The sequence below is a fragment of the Balaenoptera physalus genome, assembly GCF_965194825.1.
Source record: "Balaenoptera physalus genome assembly, contig: HAP1_SCAFFOLD_2400, whole genome shotgun sequence".
In the NCBI taxonomy this organism is placed as follows: Eukaryota; Metazoa; Chordata; class Mammalia; order Artiodactyla; family Balaenopteridae; genus Balaenoptera; species Balaenoptera physalus.
The window spans coordinates 1-21,451 of record NW_028124407.1 but is presented as its reverse complement, the minus strand read 5'-3'; the positions used below and the strand labels follow the sequence as shown (position 1 = coordinate 21,451).

At 51.9% G+C, this 21,451-nt stretch overlaps 1 protein-coding gene across 1 annotated transcript; it reads left to right on the top strand.

Annotated features, from left to right (window-relative positions):
- The first annotated feature begins 7,835 nt into the window (after nt 1–7,835).
- On the top strand, nt 7,836–17,276 carry LOC309654251 (calsequestrin-1). The gene is made up of 11 exons (XM_082478830.1): nt 7,836–8,323; nt 10,121–10,205; nt 10,976–11,076; nt 11,334–11,445; nt 11,798–11,871; nt 12,220–12,350; nt 13,497–13,542; nt 13,956–14,010; nt 14,461–14,561; nt 15,353–15,427; nt 16,659–17,276. The coding sequence occupies exons 1-11, from the start codon at nt 8,045–8,047 to the stop codon at nt 16,791–16,793; spliced, it is 1,194 nt and encodes a 397-aa protein (XP_082334956.1). The 5' UTR covers nt 7,836–8,044; the 3' UTR covers nt 16,794–17,276.
- The last annotated feature ends 4,175 nt before the right edge of the window (nt 17,277–21,451 follow it).

Here is a 21,451-nt window from a genome sequence, read left to right as displayed (position 1 = left end):
AGAAAAATTGTGGCTATTGGAAAAGACAATGTCTGGAGTTTAACCATGGAAGTAAGCAGCCGGGTGGGGAGTAGAGGATACAGTTGGAGGAGAAGATCAAGACTGTGAGACCATGGTACGGGAAGGATCATCAACATGTATATTTAAATCTCCAAAACCGAGGACAAAGTAGTTAGAGTGATGGTGAGTCAGGAGCTAAAATTTTCAAGTGATGTTGGGAGTGGCTCAGTTTTGGTAGCTGGCTGCAGGGGATAGTGATGGTATGATCTGATGCACAGAAATGTGCTGACAGGTCTCATTCTAAATTCAATGCTTGGCTCATCGATTTCCAGCCTTTGTTTTCTAATTGTTTAGGGCTCTATATTTCCCTCCAAGTACAACATTGACCACATCCCATGAGGTTCTGTCTGTACTATCTCATTATTGTTTAGTCCTACATATTTTCAAATTCTTTATTTGATCTACAAGTTATTTATAAACATGCTGTTTTATTTTTTTTTAAATGGGCTTTTTCTCCAGTCTAATTTAGACACTCCTCTCCTGTGTTTCCATAGCCCTCTGTGATCTCCCTCTCGTAACCTACCTACTGTGCTGACATAGCATATTTATCTTCCCCACCGGACTCTAAGTTCCTCCTGTGTAAAATGTGAATGAAAGAATGAACACATGGATGAGTGAATGCCTCCCATCTGGTACCACTCTTCGGGTATCCCTTTCCCCTCTGCATGCAGATTCCCCTCTGGGCCCATCTTCCTTACCTATTTCCTCTGACCCTGTTTTCCACTTGAAGTCCACCTTCTTCTCTTACACCACCCTTCTTCTTAGTAAATATTTATTGAGCCATAGTACCTGCCACTCACTGAACGAAGCATGGGGAGAGGAGACACAGAGATAAATAAGACAAGGTGCTTGCCCTTGAGGGGCTCTCAGTCAGGGAAGGCAAACATATAAACAACTCACAATTACAACATGGAAAGTGCTAAGACAGAGATACATGTGAAGGGCTGCAGGAATCTAAATAGGGGACCTATCTCAGCCTTGGGGTCCGGGGAGGCAGGAGAAGGAAGAAGCCTTTGAGGCATATTTGAATCCCTCCTGACACTGACGGCTCCCCTCTGCCCACCCTCCCCCAGACCTACGAGCAGCGCAAGGTGTTGAAGTTCACATGCCAAACGGCCTTCTTTGTCAGCATCGTGGTTGTGCAGTGGGCTGACCTCATTATCTGCAAGACCCGCAGAAACTCTGTCTTCCAGCAGGGCATGACGTGAGCACCGCCCACCGGCCCCAACACTCTCCCAAACTGCACCCCTAACTCTCCCTCCCGACCTCCAACACACCCTTAAACATTTCCTCTCAGAAACAAGATCCTAATATTTGGGATCCTGGAGGAGACGTTCCTGGCTGCTTTTCTGTCCTACACTCCAGGCATGGACGTGGCCCTGCGAATGTGCCCACTCAAGTGAGTAAGGGGAGGGTTGCAAGGCGGGGCGTCTCTGGGCACAGGGAGAGCACATGGGAGGAGGCGTGTTTGAGCGGGGAAGTCAAGAGGGGAGCAGGCCCCACTCAGTGATGTAGAGAGAACCGCCTGTGCTCCCACAAGCGCATCTTATCCAGGGAGGAATTAGGGACTGTACCAAGTGATCGCAATCCACTAGACACGCAAACTTAGCAGATTTGCCAGTGCTTAACAGAGTGGTACCTTTTCTTTGATAATGTGTGGTATAGCTGTCCCAGGCTACACATTGCTTGGAGCTGGTGTAATCATAAAACAGCCTAATCTATGCATGGCTAAAACTGCTGTACTTCTGCAAATCCGTTTTAATGTGCATATAGGTGGGTGGGCATACTGAAATTCTTATTGTCTGCTACCTTGTTTGGTTCAAGTCCCAAGTTTTTGTTTCTTTGTTTTTTACATTAGTATATGCTTGTGAAACTTTTCCATTTAACATTTTTATAAAGAAAAAAGCAAAACTCCCCTTTCATTCCCACCCCTCCCCCACCCTGCATTGGTAACCTCTATTAATAATTTAGTGTGTGGTCTTCCAACTGATTTTCTATGTGTTTACACACTTTGCTCACCTTTCTGTCCCTTGCAGTGTTTTACACAATGCTTTGTATTCTGTAGCTTCTCAATTAATGTTTAATAAAAGACATTGGTACTGCCCTTAGATACCGACAATTCCAGGTTGGAATTTTGGCTGTACTGTATATTATTCTATGACCTTGGACAAGCTGGTAACCTCTCTGAGCCTCAGCTTCACCTGCAAAGTCTCGATAACACACACCTGGCAGATTGTTCTGATAATTACAGGTAGAAATGCATATAATACATGAAGCATGGCATTTGGGTCCTGGTGGGCACTTTGTTAATAGTAGCTCAGTTGTTGCTGCTATTAATGTCAACATGTAAATGATAGCAAACATGGTTGAGCATTAACTGTGCTCCCAAGCACTCTTGTACATACCTTGACCATAAAACTCATCACCTAATACTGTGATTATTTATTTTGTGTGTTTATCTAACCTCTTTTCCCTGATTGCTTGAGCTTCTCGAGATCAAAGACCATCATGTCATCATTTTTATTGCCCCAGGACCTAGCACATACACAGAGTAGACATGATAACTGTTGTTGAATGAATGCATGACTGTATGTCTATAACTGTTTATATTGGTTGAGGGGTGTGTGTGTGTGTGTGTAATGAACCATGGCCTAGGCCTGCCCTGTCCAATATGGTAGCCACCATCCTTATACAACTATTGAGCTCTTGAAATATGGCTAGTGAGACTGAGAAATTGAATTTATAATTTTAGTTAACTGAATGTTAAAAACTAAACCAGTGTCAAATATTTTTCAATTAAATACAACTTTATTGTTTTGGTTAGACTACATTTTCCTTTAACCACTGAAAATTTAGTGTCTGACTTGAGATACGCTGTCAGTGTAAAATGCTCACTGGATTTCGAGGACTCGGGATAAAAAGAAGAATGTAAAATAACTCATTAATTATGTTTATATTGATTACATGTTGAAACAATAATATTTTGGATATTTGGGGCTAAATAAAATATTAAAATTAATTGCACTTGTTTCTTTTTACTTATTTTCATGTGGCTACTAGAAAATATTAACTATCACATGTGGCTCACAGTATATTTCTATCGGACAATGCTGCTCTAAGCCATCTCTCTATCATCCAAGGGACAAATGTGGTCCTGATTCAACCCCTCCCCAGAGTCCATCTTCCTGGTCTACAGAAGAGATTCAGGAAGAAAAAGATTTCCCCATCTTTGCAATATGGAAGAGTGTATATATTCCCTGGCAAGATATACCCCACATCTAGTCTCAGACCCATCCTGCTTGGAGTTTGTGGGTGCAAGGTCTAGAGAACCCAGAAAGCAAAGGAAGTCTCCCTCAGCGACTCCACAAAAGCTGGTAGACAATCTCTGTGAACACCGCATGTACCTCTAATATGGCATTTATCCCTTTCTGTTCTCACTGGCTTTTTATGCTCCTGTCTTGGGCCCCTCCGCCCTCACTCCCCAGGCTCTGACCTCCTCAAAGGTAGGGATCAACCTCCCACACAACAAACGAAACACTCGATTCCCGGGCGCTGTTCTTTGCACCTGCCTTTCACTGGCCCCTCTATCTCCTCTCCCGCTGACCAGCTTTTGCTCTCTTCAGGATAACCTGGTGGCTCTGTGCCACTCCTTACAGCGTCCTCATCTTTGTCTATGATGAAATCAGAAAACTCATCATCCGTCGTCATCCTGGCGGTGAGGGTCCCCTGCACCCCGGCCTGAGAGTTCGCCAGCCTCCTGACCAGCTCCCCTATTCCGCCTGGCTCCTCCAGGCCCACTGCCCTTCTCCCCAGCTCACTGCCCAGCCTGTGCTGTGCCTGGACTCTGGTCCTTGACCCCAGCACGCTGCTCCTTCCAATCCTCAGGGCCCTGCCTTCCACCCTCAAGCCTCCCACCTTGTCCGGGCTCACCCTTCTGTTTTTCTCCCCTTGATGCCTTCCCCAGTTCACTCTGGTCTCTTCTCTTCCACAGGCTGGCTGGAGAAGGAGACCTACTACTAAACTCAACAGAGGAAGATCTTCACATGACATCAGGGTGTCCTGAGCGCCAGGTGGGGGAGGGTTGGGGTAATGAGTTTGGGAAAACATCTGAGAGTGCACATTAGTTGGGGCAGGGAGATGCCAGGAGGAAGAACCTTGGATGAGAGAGACAGGTGATCCTAGGGCTGGGTTGAGGGCACCATGGATAGATGTGGTGGGTTAAGGGGAGCCCTGCCTGCATCTGACTGGAGCCCAGCAGGGGGCTCAGTAGCCAGTCAAGAGAGTAAATGTTTGCAACAGCCCTTAGCTCCTGGATGTGTCGCATCTGATTTTTGGAGAATGGGGATGACTGTGACGCTCTCTCCCTAGATCTTCACGGGAGCCAGGCAGGGGAAGTCTTTCAGGGACCAGAGTCGAGGCTGGGAAGGGATCAGAATCAAGCATCCTTGCCCCTTGAGGGCTAGCCCCTCAAAGTCACTCTCCAACGCAGCAGAGAGCAAGGACAGGACAAGTCCTGGGACCAGAGAAACAGAGGAGGTGAGAGAGGAGCAGGGGAGCCACACCTTACAGAGGGGCCACAGCGCCCACTCAGTTCCTCAGATCAACTTACAGACTCATAGGCTTTTCGTGCTAGACCTTATTTCATCATGAAGAACCTGAGGTCCAGAGAGGTTAAATGACTTGGAAGGGGCCACATGGTGAGTGGTGAAAGTCGGGCCGCTGCCCCGCCTCTGAGGAAGGGATTGGTGTTCCCGTAGCCCCAGTCATTAGGGCATCTTGACCCCATCCCAGCCCTCAGCTGTTTTCTCTGGTGTAACCTTGAAACAGAGGCTGGAACAACGCTGAATGGATCCCTGTAGCCTTTACTCTAGGCAAAGCACCCGCCCCCTCATGCCCCAGCTCCACGCAGGGGATGGATGATCCCCAAAGCCTGGCCTCCGAGCCTGGGCCCAGCACTTGCTGCGTCTCCCGCAGGTGAGGAGTCCCCGGGAGCCTTTCTCTCCTGCCCACCCTTGGCGGCAGCTCTTCCTTCCTCTTCACCCACTCGCTGGCTTTTGCTCTGTGAGCTGGTCCACTTTACCCTGTAGATCGGTTCACTCTCAGGCTTCTTTTAGAGGAGAGGGCTGGCTGTGCCGAACAGCATACAGAGAGAGAGAAATGCTGAGAAAAGCTGGTGGAAATCGTAGACTGTCACCAAAAACAAAGCACGTGTGTTAAGTGACTGCACATTCTGTCTGGCGGTAGACAAAGGCCTTACTCACACCATCCATTAATCCATACAACAAATACATTCTTACCACCCTGCCCGGTTTTATAGATGAGGAAACCAAGGTCTGTCTGACTGCAGAACTTGTGCCCTCAACCACTTTTCAGGCTAGTCTTACGATGAAGGCTGGGCCAAAAATATACAAATGCAAAAGAAAAAAATATAGGATAGTGATAGAGGAAGGGCCGTGGGCGAGTCTGGAGGATGACAGGCCATGAACTAGCAAAGGGAAGGCTGTCGTAAGGTACACCAGCCACTGTCCCCCTACATCGGGCCCTCCTAGACGTCTCTCTCCCACCTGCTCCCCTCCCTCCTCCAACACAAGGTCTCCTAGGGACAGGGCTATATCAGTCTGGGGTCCTTCCCTGATGCTGACAGGGCTGAACCAACCCTGGAAGACGGAGGGGCCAGGGTGTGTGTGAGTGAGGTGGGGAGGGGGAGAATGGTGGGGCCAGCTCCTCAAGTTTCAGTAGCAGGAGCTTTGGGTGTCTGGTGGGTTAAAAATACAGAGGCCCCAACTTAGGGTCATTTGATATCGGTGGCTGAGCCTGAAGGCAGGGGCCTAGAGGGAAGGATTTGAATAGAAAGTATAGAGCAAAGTATGGGAGAGGAGGACAGGGAGGAGGGGAGGGGTGCAGCTGCTGGAAAGGATCCGGGTGGCTCTGGAGAGCCAGGGCCAAGGAGAGGGAGCAGGATGGGATGAAACAGCCCGGTAGCTGCAGAAGAGGAGAGGGAATGGAGCAGGCCTGGGTCACCATTTCGTTCCATCTCACACCCTGGGGGTACGAAAGGTCAGATTCAGGATGGAACGAGTCTAAGGTCCCAATGTCTCTGTCCCAGTGTTCCCCCCTCCTCCAGAGTGCAGCAGAAGGAGTAACTAGGGCTGGACGTCATCTAGGTCATATATGTCTGGGTGGGTCCACCTGTCTATCCTGCTGTCTTTGCTCTGGTCATGGGGCTGTGGGCATGTTGGTCGCTCTCTTGAGATGGGTTCTGAGGTCTCTCCAGCTCCAGCATGCCCTGCCTAGCTACCTCTGGCCTCTCCTGTGCCAATGACAGCTGTCTCTCTTGGACCCACTCCTGCCACGTTCTTGAGATTTTCCCTGGCCTTCCTTGCTTAGCCGTTTAAGGTCTGCCCTGTGGGAGTGCGGAAAGGTCATTCCTCTAACATAACTTCATGGTGCAAAACACCCGCTGTGCCTCCAGCATCGGAGACACCTCAGGGTGGGCATGGGGGCTTCTGACTTTGATCTAGCCTCTCTCTGGTCTCCCTCGTGCCTCAGCTTACCTGTGCATGAGCCCTGGAGGGCCGCGAAGAGGGTCCTTGAAGGTACCCAGAGCTGAGCCCATCCACTCCGCCCTCAGCCCCAAGCTGGGATCCAGGAAGTTAGAGCCCCTCCGCACCAGCTCTGCTTTGGCTCTCAGTGCACAGAATTAAGCAGCATCCTTGGTTCAGGGCACAGGGCCCCACCTCTTCATGTTTCCCAATGTTAATTTTTTCCCCTACCGTTGATACCTGATCCTTTTTGTCTTGTCAAAGACGTAGGAATGAATAGTCACAATGCTCTCTCCTTGGAATCATTCAGCCAGGGGAATCCTCCTTCCCACTGTGCCCTAGAAAACCAGTCCAGTAGGATCAGAGTAGAGAGTACAAGCAGGAGGCAGCAGCCGAACGACTTTGTCCTTCTCCTCTCGGGTCTGTGGGCAGAGAAGCCCCAGATCCGCATCTCCAAGGATGGATGTGGGCCAGCACTTCACGCCCCACGCCCCGTCCTTCCTCTGCATACTCCAGTTAGGAGTGTTGAGTGAAGCAAAGGAAACTGGCTGGAGCTGAGCCAGGGCGCCAGTCCTGGACTCGGCTCCATCTTTTATTCAGAGAATGACCTCATCCTTGGTCTTGGTTCTTTAAAGGGAAGTGCAGGGGGTCTCTTTCCTGCAGCCTGGATTGCATTTGTACTCCCCCCGACTTCCTCCACAGGATCAAAGAAACAGACTTGACCTAGAGGAGAGTCCCAGGTTTTAGGACTTAGAGGCAATACCACATTTGCCCCCCTTTTTACAAATGGACTACAAATTTAACCTCTGACCCAGAATACCTCCTCCTCTGCAGCCCCATTTCCCTCTGTCTGAGTACCCTTGCCCTCCCTCAACTCTCCCTAATTACCCCCAAGCCTCCCCTCCCCCAGACCCAGCTTCATTTACCTCCGACTCATCTGGTCTTATTTTTAGCTCCAGCTTTTTCCTTTCTTAATATGGCGATGAGCTCCTAGGCCGGTGTGGGGACAGGGGCCGAGGAGCCCTGGACATTGGGGGGGAGGGGGAGGGGGAGGCTCTGGGAGCCTGGGTGAGAGGTGTTGGAGGTAGGAGGATCCCGGCCCTCACGGGGCCATCCTGGCCTCAGAAGGTTATCCATCTCTCCTGCCAATCCTGGAGACATATTTAGACAGGACCAGGTGGGGGCCAAGGGGTGTCAACCTCAAGGGCAGCTCCGGTTCCCTCCCCGCCCCCTGCTCCTATTCCTCCTCCTGACCCTTTTTCTCTTGGCTCTGTCGGCAGTTTCTCCAGGACCTAGCAGTGTCCTCTGTCCACTGCTCTGGGCCGTTCCCCACCCCACCCCCACCGTGAGCCCCTAACTCAGGATTTGGGACCCAGGGGCCCCTCCCTACCCCAGCTAACCTCTTCTGGACCAGGAGAGCCGACCCAGATCCCACTACCTCCATGAGTGCTGCAGACAGGATGGGGGCCAGAGCTGTGCCCGGCCTGCGGCTGGCACTGCTGTTACTGCTGGTGCTAGGGACACCCAAGTCAGGGGTGCAGGGGGAGGACGGGCTGGACTTCCCCGAGTATGATGGTGTGGACCGTGTGGTCAATGTCAACGCAAAGAACTACAAGAATGTGTTCAAGAAGTACGAGGTGCTGGCACTGCTCTACCACGAACACCCCGAGGACGACAAGGCCTCACAAAGACAGTTTGAGATGGAGGAGCTGATCCTGGAGGTGAGTGGCGGGGTCTGCAGGCCTGCAGAACAGCCCAGTCCGTCTCTGCACCCCCCTATCCTACAGCTCCATGTAGATCTTTAAGAGTGGGATCTGGGCGTGAGGGGCAGGGCAGCAGGACCCTGTCTCGACCAACAGGACCAACAGGACCCAAGTGGCATATGACCTTAGCCAGAAGAGAAACAGAGATTCAGGAACCCCCAAAGTACCACCGTAGTCAGGCAATTTTAGGAGGGAGGGGGTGCTGCAGGGGGAATCTCTCCTCCATGCTAGAGGAGGGTGGTAGTACTAGGTTTGGCTAGGACTGGGGTGACCTTGGAAGGGGGGCAAAAAAGGAAAAGAGAGGTTCTTCATGGGAAGGTGAAGAACTGCAGTACACCCCCAAATCTACTTTCCTAACCAAAACGTACCCTCTCTCCATACACTTTAGGGACTGCACCCCAAGGAGATCCAAACTGAGTATAAATTTAAATGTTATTGACATTTTACTTGCATGTCATCGATTTAATGGCTAAAGGTTTAATAGAGCCCACCGTGCCTCCCACTGGCCTCTCAGTCCCCTCCCCCTGCCATCTGCCCCTATTGGATCAAGCTGGGCACCCCAATTGGAAAATTCTTGTGTTTGGAGGAGGCTTCACCATGCCTTCCCCAACTTGTCTTTGTGGGAAGATTCTCCTCACCCCCAAGCTGACCTCGGGCGCAAAAGAGAGAGAGAGACTATTGTTACAAGAAAAAAGCCCATGTTTGGAGATGACTGGAAAATGTGGTCACACAGCCCTCCAGGAGCCGGGATGTGTTGGAGTCTCCTTGTCCAAGCTGCTGCAGCCCCTCCTCTAGTATGGCAGGACAGAGAGGCCCCAGCTTGCCCAGAGCTTGGAGTATTTCAGGGCAAGACACCAGGACTGTAGGCTCTCATTTCTGTGTGCCCCTGCCGGGTGCTGGAACCCGCCGCCTGATTAATGAGCTGAGTATTTTTATCCTGAGTGCTCAGCATCTCTGGCCATCCACCTGTCCCAACCTCCTGAGAATCCGAGCGCCCCGAGCTTGTGTTAGGTGGGGTAAAGCTGCAAACCATGCCCAAGGCAGAGTGCATCAGGGTTGAGAGCCCTGCTGGGAGACCCATGAGGACAGGGACCTAGGGTGTGACTCTCCACAGCCTAAGGACAGCTTGAAGTAGAGAGTGAAAGGGAAAGTCCCACCCCATTGAGGAAGACCGGGCCTATTTCATCTCTAATCTCTTTGTCAGTCTCTCTGCCTCTGAGGGTGACCAGTGGTGGCCACGGTGACCTCTACTCTCAGCTCTCCGGCTCTCCCTGCTCCTCAGCAACATGAACAGAGGCCCACGCCCCCCACCCTCTTGCCCTCCAAAATTCTCCCCATTGGGACTCACTCAGAAGAACCCCAGGGATGTGTAACATCACCCCCATACTGAGCGTGGTCTTTGATCAGTATGGAGTACAGGGCTCAGCTCCGAAGGAGGAAAGAGCCTCAGTCATCCTGAAGCTAGACCCCTCAGCATCCCTAAGGAACCTGGAAGTACATGCACAGTGCCTTAAAGTTCAACATAATAAGCACATTGTAAATGAGCAATAGGTGTTCAGGAATTAAAATTGGACCACAGACCAAAAGGGTGGAGGGGGCGTGGCAGGGAAAGTGGAGATATCCTGCATCCTAGCAGAGTGTCAAGGTTAACTCATATTCCCTGCATCCCAAATGACCCAGCTCGAAAGCATGAGATCGGGAATAGTGGTTACTAAGAATTCCAGAGGCTGATTTTAACCCTAACTCTCCCTTCAGTTAGCAGCCCAAGTCCTAGAAGACAAGGGTGTTGGCTTCGGGATGGTGGACTCTGAGAAGGACACGGTTGTAGCCAAGAAACTAGGTAAGGGAGGGGTGGGAGGAGCAGGGAGGGGAAGGTGACCGGTGAGAAAATACTGAAATTTGGAGGGTTATGGTTGGGGGTTCCAGCCTCTCCTTTATTCCTTATAGAGACCCATGCTCAAATCCCAGAAAGAGGTGAAGGTGGCCTTCTTTATACCTACCTAAAAAACGGGGCTAGGTTCTGGAGGAAAGGGGGAATCAGGGAACACAAGTGGGGCTGGAGAGACCTCTGCAAACTCCTCTTCCAACCCCTCCCCACCCAGAGCCGGGGGCTGGGTGTTACAGCATCAGCCACCAGGGGGCAGCACAGGCCTGAGACTGGACTCCGGATGTGGATGGGGGAGGGGTGGCCAGTAATGAAGTCATCTGGTCAGTAATAGCTGAAGGTTAAAGGGCTGGACTGGGAATCAGCAACTAGAGTCCTCAGAGGAGGTAACAGGAAGATCTGTCTCTGGTTATGGCAGGCAGAGAAAGGGGGAAGACATCTTGCTAGGACCTATATCTCCCTGTGTCCTCCCCTAGCATCCCCATCTGACCCCAGCTTCCCCCTGGAGAGCCCCTGGGGCCAGACTAGCCGCCTAGGCTAAATCCAGGGGCACAGACACCGGGGATGTAGGGGCTGAGAGGCAGTGGAGGTGAGCAGGGCCAGGGCCAGGGGAGGTGAAGGATGTGGGGTCTAGTGGGATTATGAAATGGGCTGCAACCCTGGATTTGGACCCTTGGACCTGTGGGAAGGTTGCAATCATGGCACACCTCTGGCTCACTCCCTAGGACTAACTGAAGAGGACAGCATTTACGTATTCAAGGAAGATGAAGTCATTGAGTATGATGGCGAGTTCTCTGCTGACACCCTGGTGGAGTTTCTGCTTGATGTGAGGACTCCGCTGGACCTAGTGGCCTTGCTTTAAGACCTCACGCCCTTCCGACCAACTGCAGCCTCACACACACACACACACACACACGCACACGCACACACACACACACACACACACACACACACACACACACACAGGCAACAGAGAGCCCTTTCCTCCCCGTTTCCCAGCCCTCTTTTCCCTGATCCCTCTCCTTGCCTTTACCACTGAGTTCAGAAACTCACTCTCTTCCTTCAATGTCCTTGCTCTTCCAGGTCCTAGAGGACCCCGTGGAATTTATTGAGGGTGAACGAGAGCTGCAGGCATTTGAGAATATCGAAGATGAGAACAAACTCATTGGCTACTTCAAGAGCAAAGACTCAGAGCGTGGGTAACCCTCAGACTCCACTGTCCCCTCCGCTGGTCCCCCACTTCCCCTGTCCTCCTACCTCCCCACTTCACCCACTGGCTCAGCATCCCTACCTCTTCACTCCTCTTGCCATGGTGGGTCCATCGACTGCTCTGATCTCCCTGCACTCTGCGGGTTTCACAGACAGGCACCAAGGCATTCCCCTTCCCCCCAGCCCACCACTGTATGTAACCACTCTCAGAGGACTAGAGGGGGTGAGTCTCAGAATGAACCCCACCTGCCAAAGAAGAATTGGAGAGAGACAGAGGGGGGATGGTTCCCTGGCAGACCCTGGTTCCCCCAGAGACTGACTCTGCATTCCCCCCTCAGATTACAAAGCCTACGAGGACGCAGCGGAGGAGTTTCATCCCTACATCCCCTTCTTCGCCACCTTCGACAGCAAGGTTCTCCTCCCTGCTGCTGCATTGGGTCTCCCTCACTCCCCTCAGCTGCCCTCCAGCCCCCTCTCCCAGAATCGATGGGGGACCTCCTCCCTCCCTACACACCAGTAGTCCCCAACCCCACCCCACCTCGGGCCTCCCCCACCCCACAGATTTTTAAATTATCTAACCCACCCCTCTCTCATCTTCAACCAAAGCCCAGAGAAGTTAAGACACGTGTCCAGTGTCACAGAGGCAGTGACGAGGGCCCAGGTTGTCTCACTCCCTGCCTGACATCTGCTCCCCCATAATACTTCTTCTCACCATGACCCCGTGTCCCCTGCCCCACTCCCCCATCCCCTCCCCCAAAAGGTGGCAAAGAAGCTGACCCTGAAGCTGAACGAGATCGATTTCTACGAGGCCTTCATGGAAGAGCCTGTGACCATCCCGGACAAGCCCAATAGCGAAGAGGAGATTGTCAGCTTCGTGGAGGAGCACAGGAGGTGGGGGGCAGGGGCAACCCTCTGGGCAGGGTAGGCGCCTCCCCAGGCTAGAACACATGTCTGCGAGATGGGCTAGGGGAATCTCAGCCAACCAGGAGGCTGGTCTCTCCTAGAGATGAACACACTTCTGGTATCAGTTCTTATTGATATACTGACCATTTTGCACAATATTTTGCACCCCAGCACTTAGCCCAGAGCCTGGAGCACACATAGAATGTGCTCCATCAATGTGTACGGTTCATTGTGATGTGGACTGAGACCAGTGTTGAGTGCCTGTGGTCTGCCAGGAACTCCGAGGTGCTATCTCTCTTATTATATTTAATCCTTTTAACAGCCTCAGTTAAAAAGAGTCCACGAGTAGTGTCAGAACTGGATTCTAATCCAGATCTGGCCTGTCTTCTTTCTCATACATTACCTACACCAGTGGTTCTCAACAGGGGTGGAGGGAGTGGCGACGTAGGGGGAGGATTTTGTCTTCCGGCGGATATTTGGCAATGGCTGGAGACATTTTTGGTTGGAGAGAGAGCTACTGGTATTTAGTGGGTAGAGGCCAGGGGTGCTGCTAAATATCCTACAGTGCACAGGACAGCCCTCCCACAATGAAGAATTATCTGGCCCCAAATGTCAGTAGTGCTGAGGTTGAGAAACCCTGCCCTATGCTCACACATAATTCTCTTCCTTCACAGTACTCTACAACTGGAAATACCCATTCATCAGTGTAAACACTACTTCTCTCACTCTCTCCCGCTAGATTATGGTCCGCTTCATCAGGGCAGGAATATGTTTGCCTTGTCCAACTCTGTCTACACAGCACCTAGCACAGCGCTTAGATCATCTCCAACGCTCAGTGTTATTGAATGAATGAGTGAATGAAAGAATGAATGAATGAACACCCAGATGTCCAGTTCTTTCTCCCGAAAGTCTCTCTTCCAGTCCCCTTGCCCACGCTCCTCTCTCCTACCTGCTTTAACCATGCAATTATCTGGGCCTGGTGCCCAGAGCTTAGACTTTGCCAGATGGCTTTGTTCAGGGCTGCAAGCTGTCTATGCCCTAGGCATGACCCTGTGGCAGCCTCTGCTATGGGGACCCTCTGAAGCCACGGGTGTCCCTCTTGCCCACTGAGTAGTGACTTTCTTTCTCTTCTAGATCAACCCTGAGGAAACTGAAGCCTGAGAGTATGTATGAGACCTGGGTGAGTGCCCTGGATGGGGCCCAGGCCCTTGCAGGAGCATGGGAAAACTCAAGTCCCAGAAACACCCAACCCTGCTGCTCCTCATGTCTTGCTTATAGGAAAGACAGTGCACCAGCAAAGGTGGAGGGTTTCTGTTGTGAAGAACGTGTCAGGAGTTGGGGGACACACATAACTTGATGACGATGACAAGGGAGGAGCTCTAAGCTCTGGGGCTGAAGGGTTTGCCAGCGGAGGTGTGGGGACCCTGGAGTGAAGGGGGCAGTGTACTTGGAAGAGGGTCGCCACCACAAGAATACACCTGCTCCAGAAGCTGGATTTCCACAGAAGTTAGGTCCAAGGAAGATCTAGGGCCTGTTCTGGGCTCTCTAACTTCAGTGAGTATAGCTAAGGTCTCCCCTCCCTGCCCCCCACAGGAGGACGATCTGGATGGAATCCATATTGTGGCCTTTGCAGAGGAAGCTGATCCTGGTGAGGGAGGAATACTGGATTGGATTTGGGGCAGGGGCGGGGGCACTGGTGAGAGAGGGAGATGGGGTATTTATCAGAGCATAGGCCTTTTTATTTATTTATTTGCTTGTTCTGGGTCCTAGTTGTGGCAGGCGGGCTCCTTAGTTGCAGCACATGGGCTCCTTAGCTGTGGTATGCGAACTCTTAGTTGTGGCATGCACGTGGGACCCAGTTCCCCGACCAGGGATCGAACCCGGGCCCCCTGCATTGGGAGCGTGGAGTCTTAACCACTGCGCCACTAGGGAAGTCCCCAGAGCATAGGCTTTTAACACATAAGATGGGTTTTTTTAGAGCACAGTTTACAAGCAGCCTGGGGCTAGACATGCGGAGTTGTGGGAGGCGGGAAAAGAGAGCTGGACTCCTGTTTCCTCTGTGCCCCACCGTGCATTTATCACCTGTGTTCCCTCCAAGATGGCTATGAGTTCTTAGAGATTCTCAAGTCTGTGGCCCAAGATAACACTGAAAACCCTGACCTGAGCATCATCTGGATTGACCCTGATGACTTCCCCCTGGTAAGAGATATCACTCAGGCACTGCTATCCGAGGCAGGGCACATCCCAGTGGGGAGCCTGTTTCAGAGCTCCTATCCCCATCTCCTAGTGAAGGAGCCTGTCGCATGCCCAGGGGCACTGAGCGCATCCTGAGAAAGGGGACACAGGATGATGGGAAGTGTGGGAACAACAGGATTCCCAGAGCAGAGGCTGAGCAGATAGCTCATGTGCCCAGGGCTGGCTCCTTCTAGAGAAATCCAGAGTTTGGGGGAGCAGAAGGGCACATTAACCCTGCATGTGGGTGTCCACAATCACAGAATCAAAGCACAGAGATTCCATGTCTCAGGGCACGGCTCTGTTCCCAGCTGAATCCCCAACACCTAACACTCTTCGTTGAAAGAGGAACTAGATGAACAAACAGAAATGTGAGGACCATTGGCAATTACAGAGTATAACTACCTTAGTTTAGAGATATAGAAACTGAGGTCCAGGGAGAAGTGATTGCCCAAAGTCACAAGGCCAATCAGTAGCAGATCCAGGATCAGAATAAGGTTTCCTATCAAGTTTTCCTCGGAAAGGAGGGACCAATGTCCCCAGCTGACCCTCTTGATAACTTTCCTTTTGGGATATCTACTCTTTAACTGCTTAGTTCTACCCATTCCCTTCAGGCACTATAGCTGGACCTATCCACCAATCTACCGTGGGTTCAGTGTCCTTCCTCTACCCCTGGCTGACCCGCACACTCACACTCACCCTGCTGGACTCAGGTGTTCCTAGCCTCCATTAAGTTGATATTTGTGGTCTCTCCACAGCTGGTTCCATACTGGGAGAAGACGTTTAACATCGACCTGTCAGCCCCACAAATAGGAGTCGTCAATGTTACTGATGTGAGTTTCCTTCCCTCATCCCCGTTTGACCCCCAGCTCTCCTTCCCAACATAGCTAGTCCTCCTCTGCTCTGCTAACTAGGAATTGAGCCCTCCCCAGAGGAATTAGACATGCCCCGTCTAATGGCTGGAAAGAGGGAGAGATTCCTGCCCTGAACACACCCCTGCCTCTACCTGTTGGAACTGGCTGCTCGTCCTTCAAAGCCCAGTTCAAATCCTCTCTTCTCCATGAAGTCTTTCCAGATCTCCCATTTGGAATTGTTCCCTCCTTGGCACTCCCAGAGCCCATTTGGCATTGAGAACATGACTTTTATATGGCTATTTATGTATCATGTCTGTCTCTTCCAGTAGACTTTGAGCTTTTTGAGGGCAGAAATCTTCTCATTCACACACAGATAGATGCTTCAAAAATATTTGTTGAGTTGAATTGAATAAGTCACAGCCTGCTTTCATATAATTCTCAGTCTAACTGAGGAGGTAGGTATTCCGTTAACTACCGGGCCAAATCTGATAAACTCTATAATAGAGATACAAATAAAACACCAGGAAGGCACAGAAATCAAAGTGACTTCTGCTTGAGAATCAGAGAGGGTTTAAAAGGAGTAGAGTTTAAAGTGGAGAGTGTTGTAAATCAACTATACCTCAATTTTAAAATATAAAAAATTAATTAAATCTAAACAATTAAAAACATTAAAACACCCTGGAGACGGTACCGTGTGTAAGAGCTCTACAAGTGAAAATTATATGAGTCATTTCCAAACTGATGGAAAAGTTAGTGCAAAAGGTCAAAAAGTAGGAAAATGAATATCAGATTTGGGAAAAGGCAAGTCGTTTCTGATGGCTTGAGAGTCTAGAGATCTCTGAGGATGGTGCTAGAAAAGCAGGTATTGGAAAGTCTTGAATGCTAAAGAGTTGCTGACTTTATTCTCCAGGCCATGAAGAGCCACCAGTGGTTTTGCATTAAGGGCATGATAGAGAGGTCTGTTTTAGGAAGCTCAGCATGGCAAGAGCTTGTAAGAAAGACTGAAGGGAGAAGGTCTATTTGCTGATCCAGCAATTCTTTCTACTCCCACTGTCACTATTCCAACCTAGACCCCCACCTGGACAGTTTTCCTGCCCACTGACAGATGAAGAGAAGGGACAGAGGATGTACAGAGTCCAGTGAGTGGGAGGATAGGTCTAAAGACCTGAATCGGGCTTAGTTCTGATCCCTCGTCTGTGCCGTGTCCTAGGCGGACAGCATATGGATGGACATGGATGATGAAGAGGACCTGCCTTCTGCTGAGGAGCTGGAGGACTGGCTGGAGGATGTGCTGGAGGGCGAGATCAACACAGAGGATGATGATGACGATGATGACGATGACTAGTTGCCGTGGCAGCCATCTCCTAGCCCCACCTGCTCTCCTCCTGCTCCCTCCTCCTTCCCTGTCCTTCCCTGAGCTCCTCCAGGGACACTAGGTCATTCTCTGACATGGGGCCCATTGGGGTCTATATGCTGGGTGCTGAGATTCAAGGAGCTACTTTTCCCTACACACCAGCCCAGCTATGTCATCTGACTTCTGTTTCCTGTCCCACCATGCCCCTGTATCGATTATTTGTTTCTTCCATCACTCCCTACATGCTTTCTTGTGACTTCCCTCTTGCCGTATCTATGGGCCTCCATCTCTCTTCTGCTCCCTCCACCTGAGCACACTCTTCCCCCACTCTCTCAAGTCCTCTACCCTTCTGACTGTCCTATCCCTGGCCAGGGGGACGGGAGGGTACTGTGTTTGGGGCTATATCTTAGCAATCCCTTGTTAATGTACTTGGGTCAAATGAGAGACCTCAATAAAGGATCTGGGGCAACAGGAGCAAGTGTCTGCTGATGAGGTCTCACCCCTATGGCAGGAGGGAGGCAGCCAGAGGATGGGGGATTGAAGGGGTGGGTACCTCGTTAGGGGACTGTGATAGCAGGGGGGTGGGGCTCCTCCCTCCAGGCAGTTATCCCAGAGAAGCTTGGATTATTTATCTGCTGCAAGTCAAAAAGGCTTTTCTGAACACATGGTGTTTGTCCAGCACCACTGTCAGGCTTTGGGAGAACAGAGAGTGCTGGGCCTGTCCCTGCTCTCGAGCTGATTAGCCTCACTGGGAAGTCAAGACAAGCACACTAAAGAACTGAAGAAAAATACAAAGCAATATGTAATTAAGTGATTATGTGCTGCTTGATAGCACCCTCCCTTGCAGCTCTTATTTGAACGGCAAGACTGAGCCCAAAAAACACTTCCTCGGTGCGGCCTTCCCAGAGGTGGCCCCTCCTGCAGCTCCCTCCTCTGGGCTCCCACTGCACTCTCTCTGTCCACCTCTATTCTAGTACTAGCTCTTCATTTACATGTCTGTCTTCCCCACCAGACTGTGAGCCCCTTGAAGGCAGGACCCCAGGCTTTTTCTCTGTGTCCACAGGGCTTGGCACACCAAAAGTAGTCCCTAATAAATGTTTGTTAAAAGAAGGAACAAATGAATAGAATGGCCTCAGAAGAGAGAGATGAGAGTGGGCTTTGATGGCTTCATAAAGGAAGTGAGCATTTTCTAGGCCTTAAATGAATAGTGGGATTTGATTAGGGCAAAGGAATTGGGGAGGAGACATTTCAAGTGGTGAAAACATCAAAAGCACTGCCAGAATGCGTGTGCCATGTTAGGGCACAGAGGAGACCAAAGAGACAAGAAGAGAGGTTCAAGTGGTGGCCACGAGGTTGGGTGGGCATCCGGGGCTAGGTCGCAGAGGTGTTTGGATTTAGTCCTGTGAGCTGGGGAGGAAGGGCAACGTGTAATCTGGCGGTGATGAGCAGGATGGATAGAGGGAAGGAAGCTGATGGAGATACCAGAGGCAGGGAGGCCAACCCTTATCAGACAGTTATAATAATCTGGTGGAGGTGGGAGAACACGGATCAGAGTGGTGGTCATGGGAATGCAGAGGAGACGCTGAGTTTTGTTCAAAGGGCATCCCCCAGACCTGAGCCTGCTGGTGATCTTGGCAGGAAGGACCCACATTCTCTCCAGCACAGGCCCAGGCTGGGGTAAGTGTAAAGGAGTCAGGAGTAGGGGGGGAGGAACCAAACAACTGAACAAGCCCATAACTAACAGATGTTACAGCTTTCATGGATTGGGTGTAAACGTGTTGCTGGATAACTTAGAGGATCTCTGAGTATGGAAGAATGAGACCTGAGGTGAGAGAAGTTTTCACCCTCCACAGACAAATCCAGGAAGTCTTCCTGGAATTGGTGGCAGGAATATAGAGTAGAAACCACATATTCATCCAACTTGCACCCATTTAATAAATGTTTAATACATAGTATGGGCACTGGGCCAATACAAAAATATTATGGAACTTACTGTCTAGCGTAGGTCAGTGGAAGGCCCCAGACTAAATAATAGCTCCCATGTTTTAACCAGCCATCTGTGCCAGTCACTGGAGACTTACAATTTCTAAAACTCAGACGAACACTGTGAGATAGGCATCAGTGTCCCCATCTTGCCCTTAATAAGGCTCAGAGGCATAACCTGCCTAAGAAAGGAGCAGAGTCAGCATGAAGCCCAAATCCCCTGTACCTGAAAGACCTGGACCTTTCACTGACTGTAGATAAGTCATTCAGCTTCTCTGAGTCTCAAAGATGGGTCAACAAAATGGGTTTTGGCCCTACAACTCAGAACAAATGAGATATATGCAAAGGCAAATTATGAGGGTGTGTTGCTATCAAAGGGGCAGTGACATGGCACACTGCGGGGGGGGGAAGAGGATGGCGAAAGCAAAGAGAAGGGCTGTGAAATCCAAAGCAGCAGCAGCCTGAGCCTCTTCTAGCGGCAGTGTAGACTCAAGAAAGGAGGGGCCCACCTGAGGCTTCCTGAGGGGTCTCTGCCAGGCTGGAACTGAAGTGAAGCAGGGGCGTTCCTGGAGGTGGCACAGACACTGATGGGGTTCAGACCTCGTCCCCGGGCCAGGCTCTGCCAGAGTTGAGGAGAGACCTCTTAGGCTGGAGATGAAAACAGATCATCTTCTTCCTTCCCTCTTTCAGTCTGGCTGAGAATCTGGGGGAGGAAAGTCCCTGGGGTAGAAGGGAAGTGAGAGCTGCCATGCTGGGCCTGGGCAGAGGGGCAGAGCTAGGAGACAGAGCTGAGTGTGGCTCTGCAAGTTGTCTATAATTTGCATGCTGAGCTCACTGCTGCTCTTTTTCTCCCCAGAAATAAAATTACATCATGGTGGGGGGAAGGCGGGAGGGTGGTATATTTGGGAAAGGTGAGAGGAACACAAGGGGCCAGATGGCATCATCCTGGAGAGAGAAGATCTGTGGCTCCAGGGCAGGCGAAAAAGGCCCCCATTTTGCTTCTTGCCCCTACTCCTCCCTCCCCCCCCCTCCAAGGTGGATAAGTCTGAGCAGTCATTTACTACGGCTCCCTTGACCCATAAGGGGAAAAGGTTTTTACAAATACTGAGTCAAGCACCTATGAGGATCCAGAGGCCAAAGGACTTCCAAACCCTTAAACCCTAATTTACTCTTTGCCTCCCAGGGTCCCAGCCACTGTGGTCACCGAAGGGTCGTAAGGGGAGGAGTGTGTCCCTTTGGGAGGAACTAAATCTGAGAATTGGGGTTCGCTGTTTAGGGGAGGAGGCGGCGTCGCTACTCCAGCCCTCCCGCACTTCTGCCCCCGTCCCAGGAGTCTTCCAGAACCCCAGCCCCCTGCTGCCTCCCCTCCCCCTCTCCCACCGCTCCCCGCCCCCCGCCCCTCCCCGGCTCTGACATCACAGGCCAGCCGGGTGGGGTGAGGCGGCGCTGGGCTCGGGCTCTGGCTCCGCGGGCGGAAGAGGCGGCGGCGGCAGCAGAAGCGGCGGCGGCGGCGGCGGCGGCGGGAGCCGAGGAGGAGGTTCCGGACGCTGCTCAGGAACCGGGGACGCCGGAGTGCCCGCTCCCCGAGCGCTCAGCCCCGGAGGCGGTGAGAGGGCCGAGAGGGGACGTGTCGCGGGCAGAGGCAGATTTGGGGGTCTGGGCTTGGAGGGGCGTCGATCCGGGACGCCTGGGGACAGATGCGGAGCGTGGGGGCCCCGGAGGGGTCCGCTCCGTGTCAGGGCCCACGGGCTCCGTCTCTGTCGGTGCGCTCCGAGCGCGGTGTGTGCTGGAGGCGGCGTGGCTCCGGCCGCCCGTTCCACTCTGACCAGCAGTTTGGGAGTCGGACCGGGGCCTGGGGATTAGGATGGAGCCTGCTTCCCGCCCAGCCGGCTCGGCCGGGCCAGCTCCCGCCCCTCCCTCCCGTTCTCTGGCTTCGGACTCGCCTCGGCTGGCGGTCTCCCGGCCCAGCCCTGCCTCAGTTCCGCCGGCAGCCGCCCCTGCTCCGAGGGCTCAAACCTGGCGGCTGGCACCACGTGCCCTCACCCAGTCCTCTGCACCTGGGGTAGAGGTGGGATTGTCGAAGGCTTGTCCAGAGGGAAGGAGTCGGGAGCTGGGGGGTGTACAGGAGAGAAGTAGCTAACGTAAAGCCCCTAATTAATTTCATATAATCTGTGTCAAAACTGACAGGGACACACACACCTACAAGAGACACGCCCGCACACACGGTGACACACACCCATGTGACTCTTACACACATCGACTGCACACAGCAAATCACAAAGGGCCCTGCACTACACATCCAAGCCCCCACCTCACTCCCACTGTCTCCCATGTGCAAGTCTCCTGATAGAATATCAGTCTAACAGGACAGCTGAGTGGGGGCCACCGTCCCCAAGTCCACCCTGATTTCCTGGGCATCTTCTCCCAGCCCTGGGCTTCAGATCGCCCCTCTTTAAAACAGTGAGAAAACATGGTAGAAAATCCTGGTCTCAATCCAGGACAGGGAGACAGGATCTTGTGGGCGAGTGAGCCTGGTGCTTTGAAACGGGGTGAGTAGTGAGGGTAGGGGTTACTGGTGGCCTCTCTTGCTGGTCCAGTTGGAGCTTAGGGTGCTAGGAGTGGCTGGCTTCTGGGCATCTGAGTGGCCAAGGGATGGAGGGGGGATG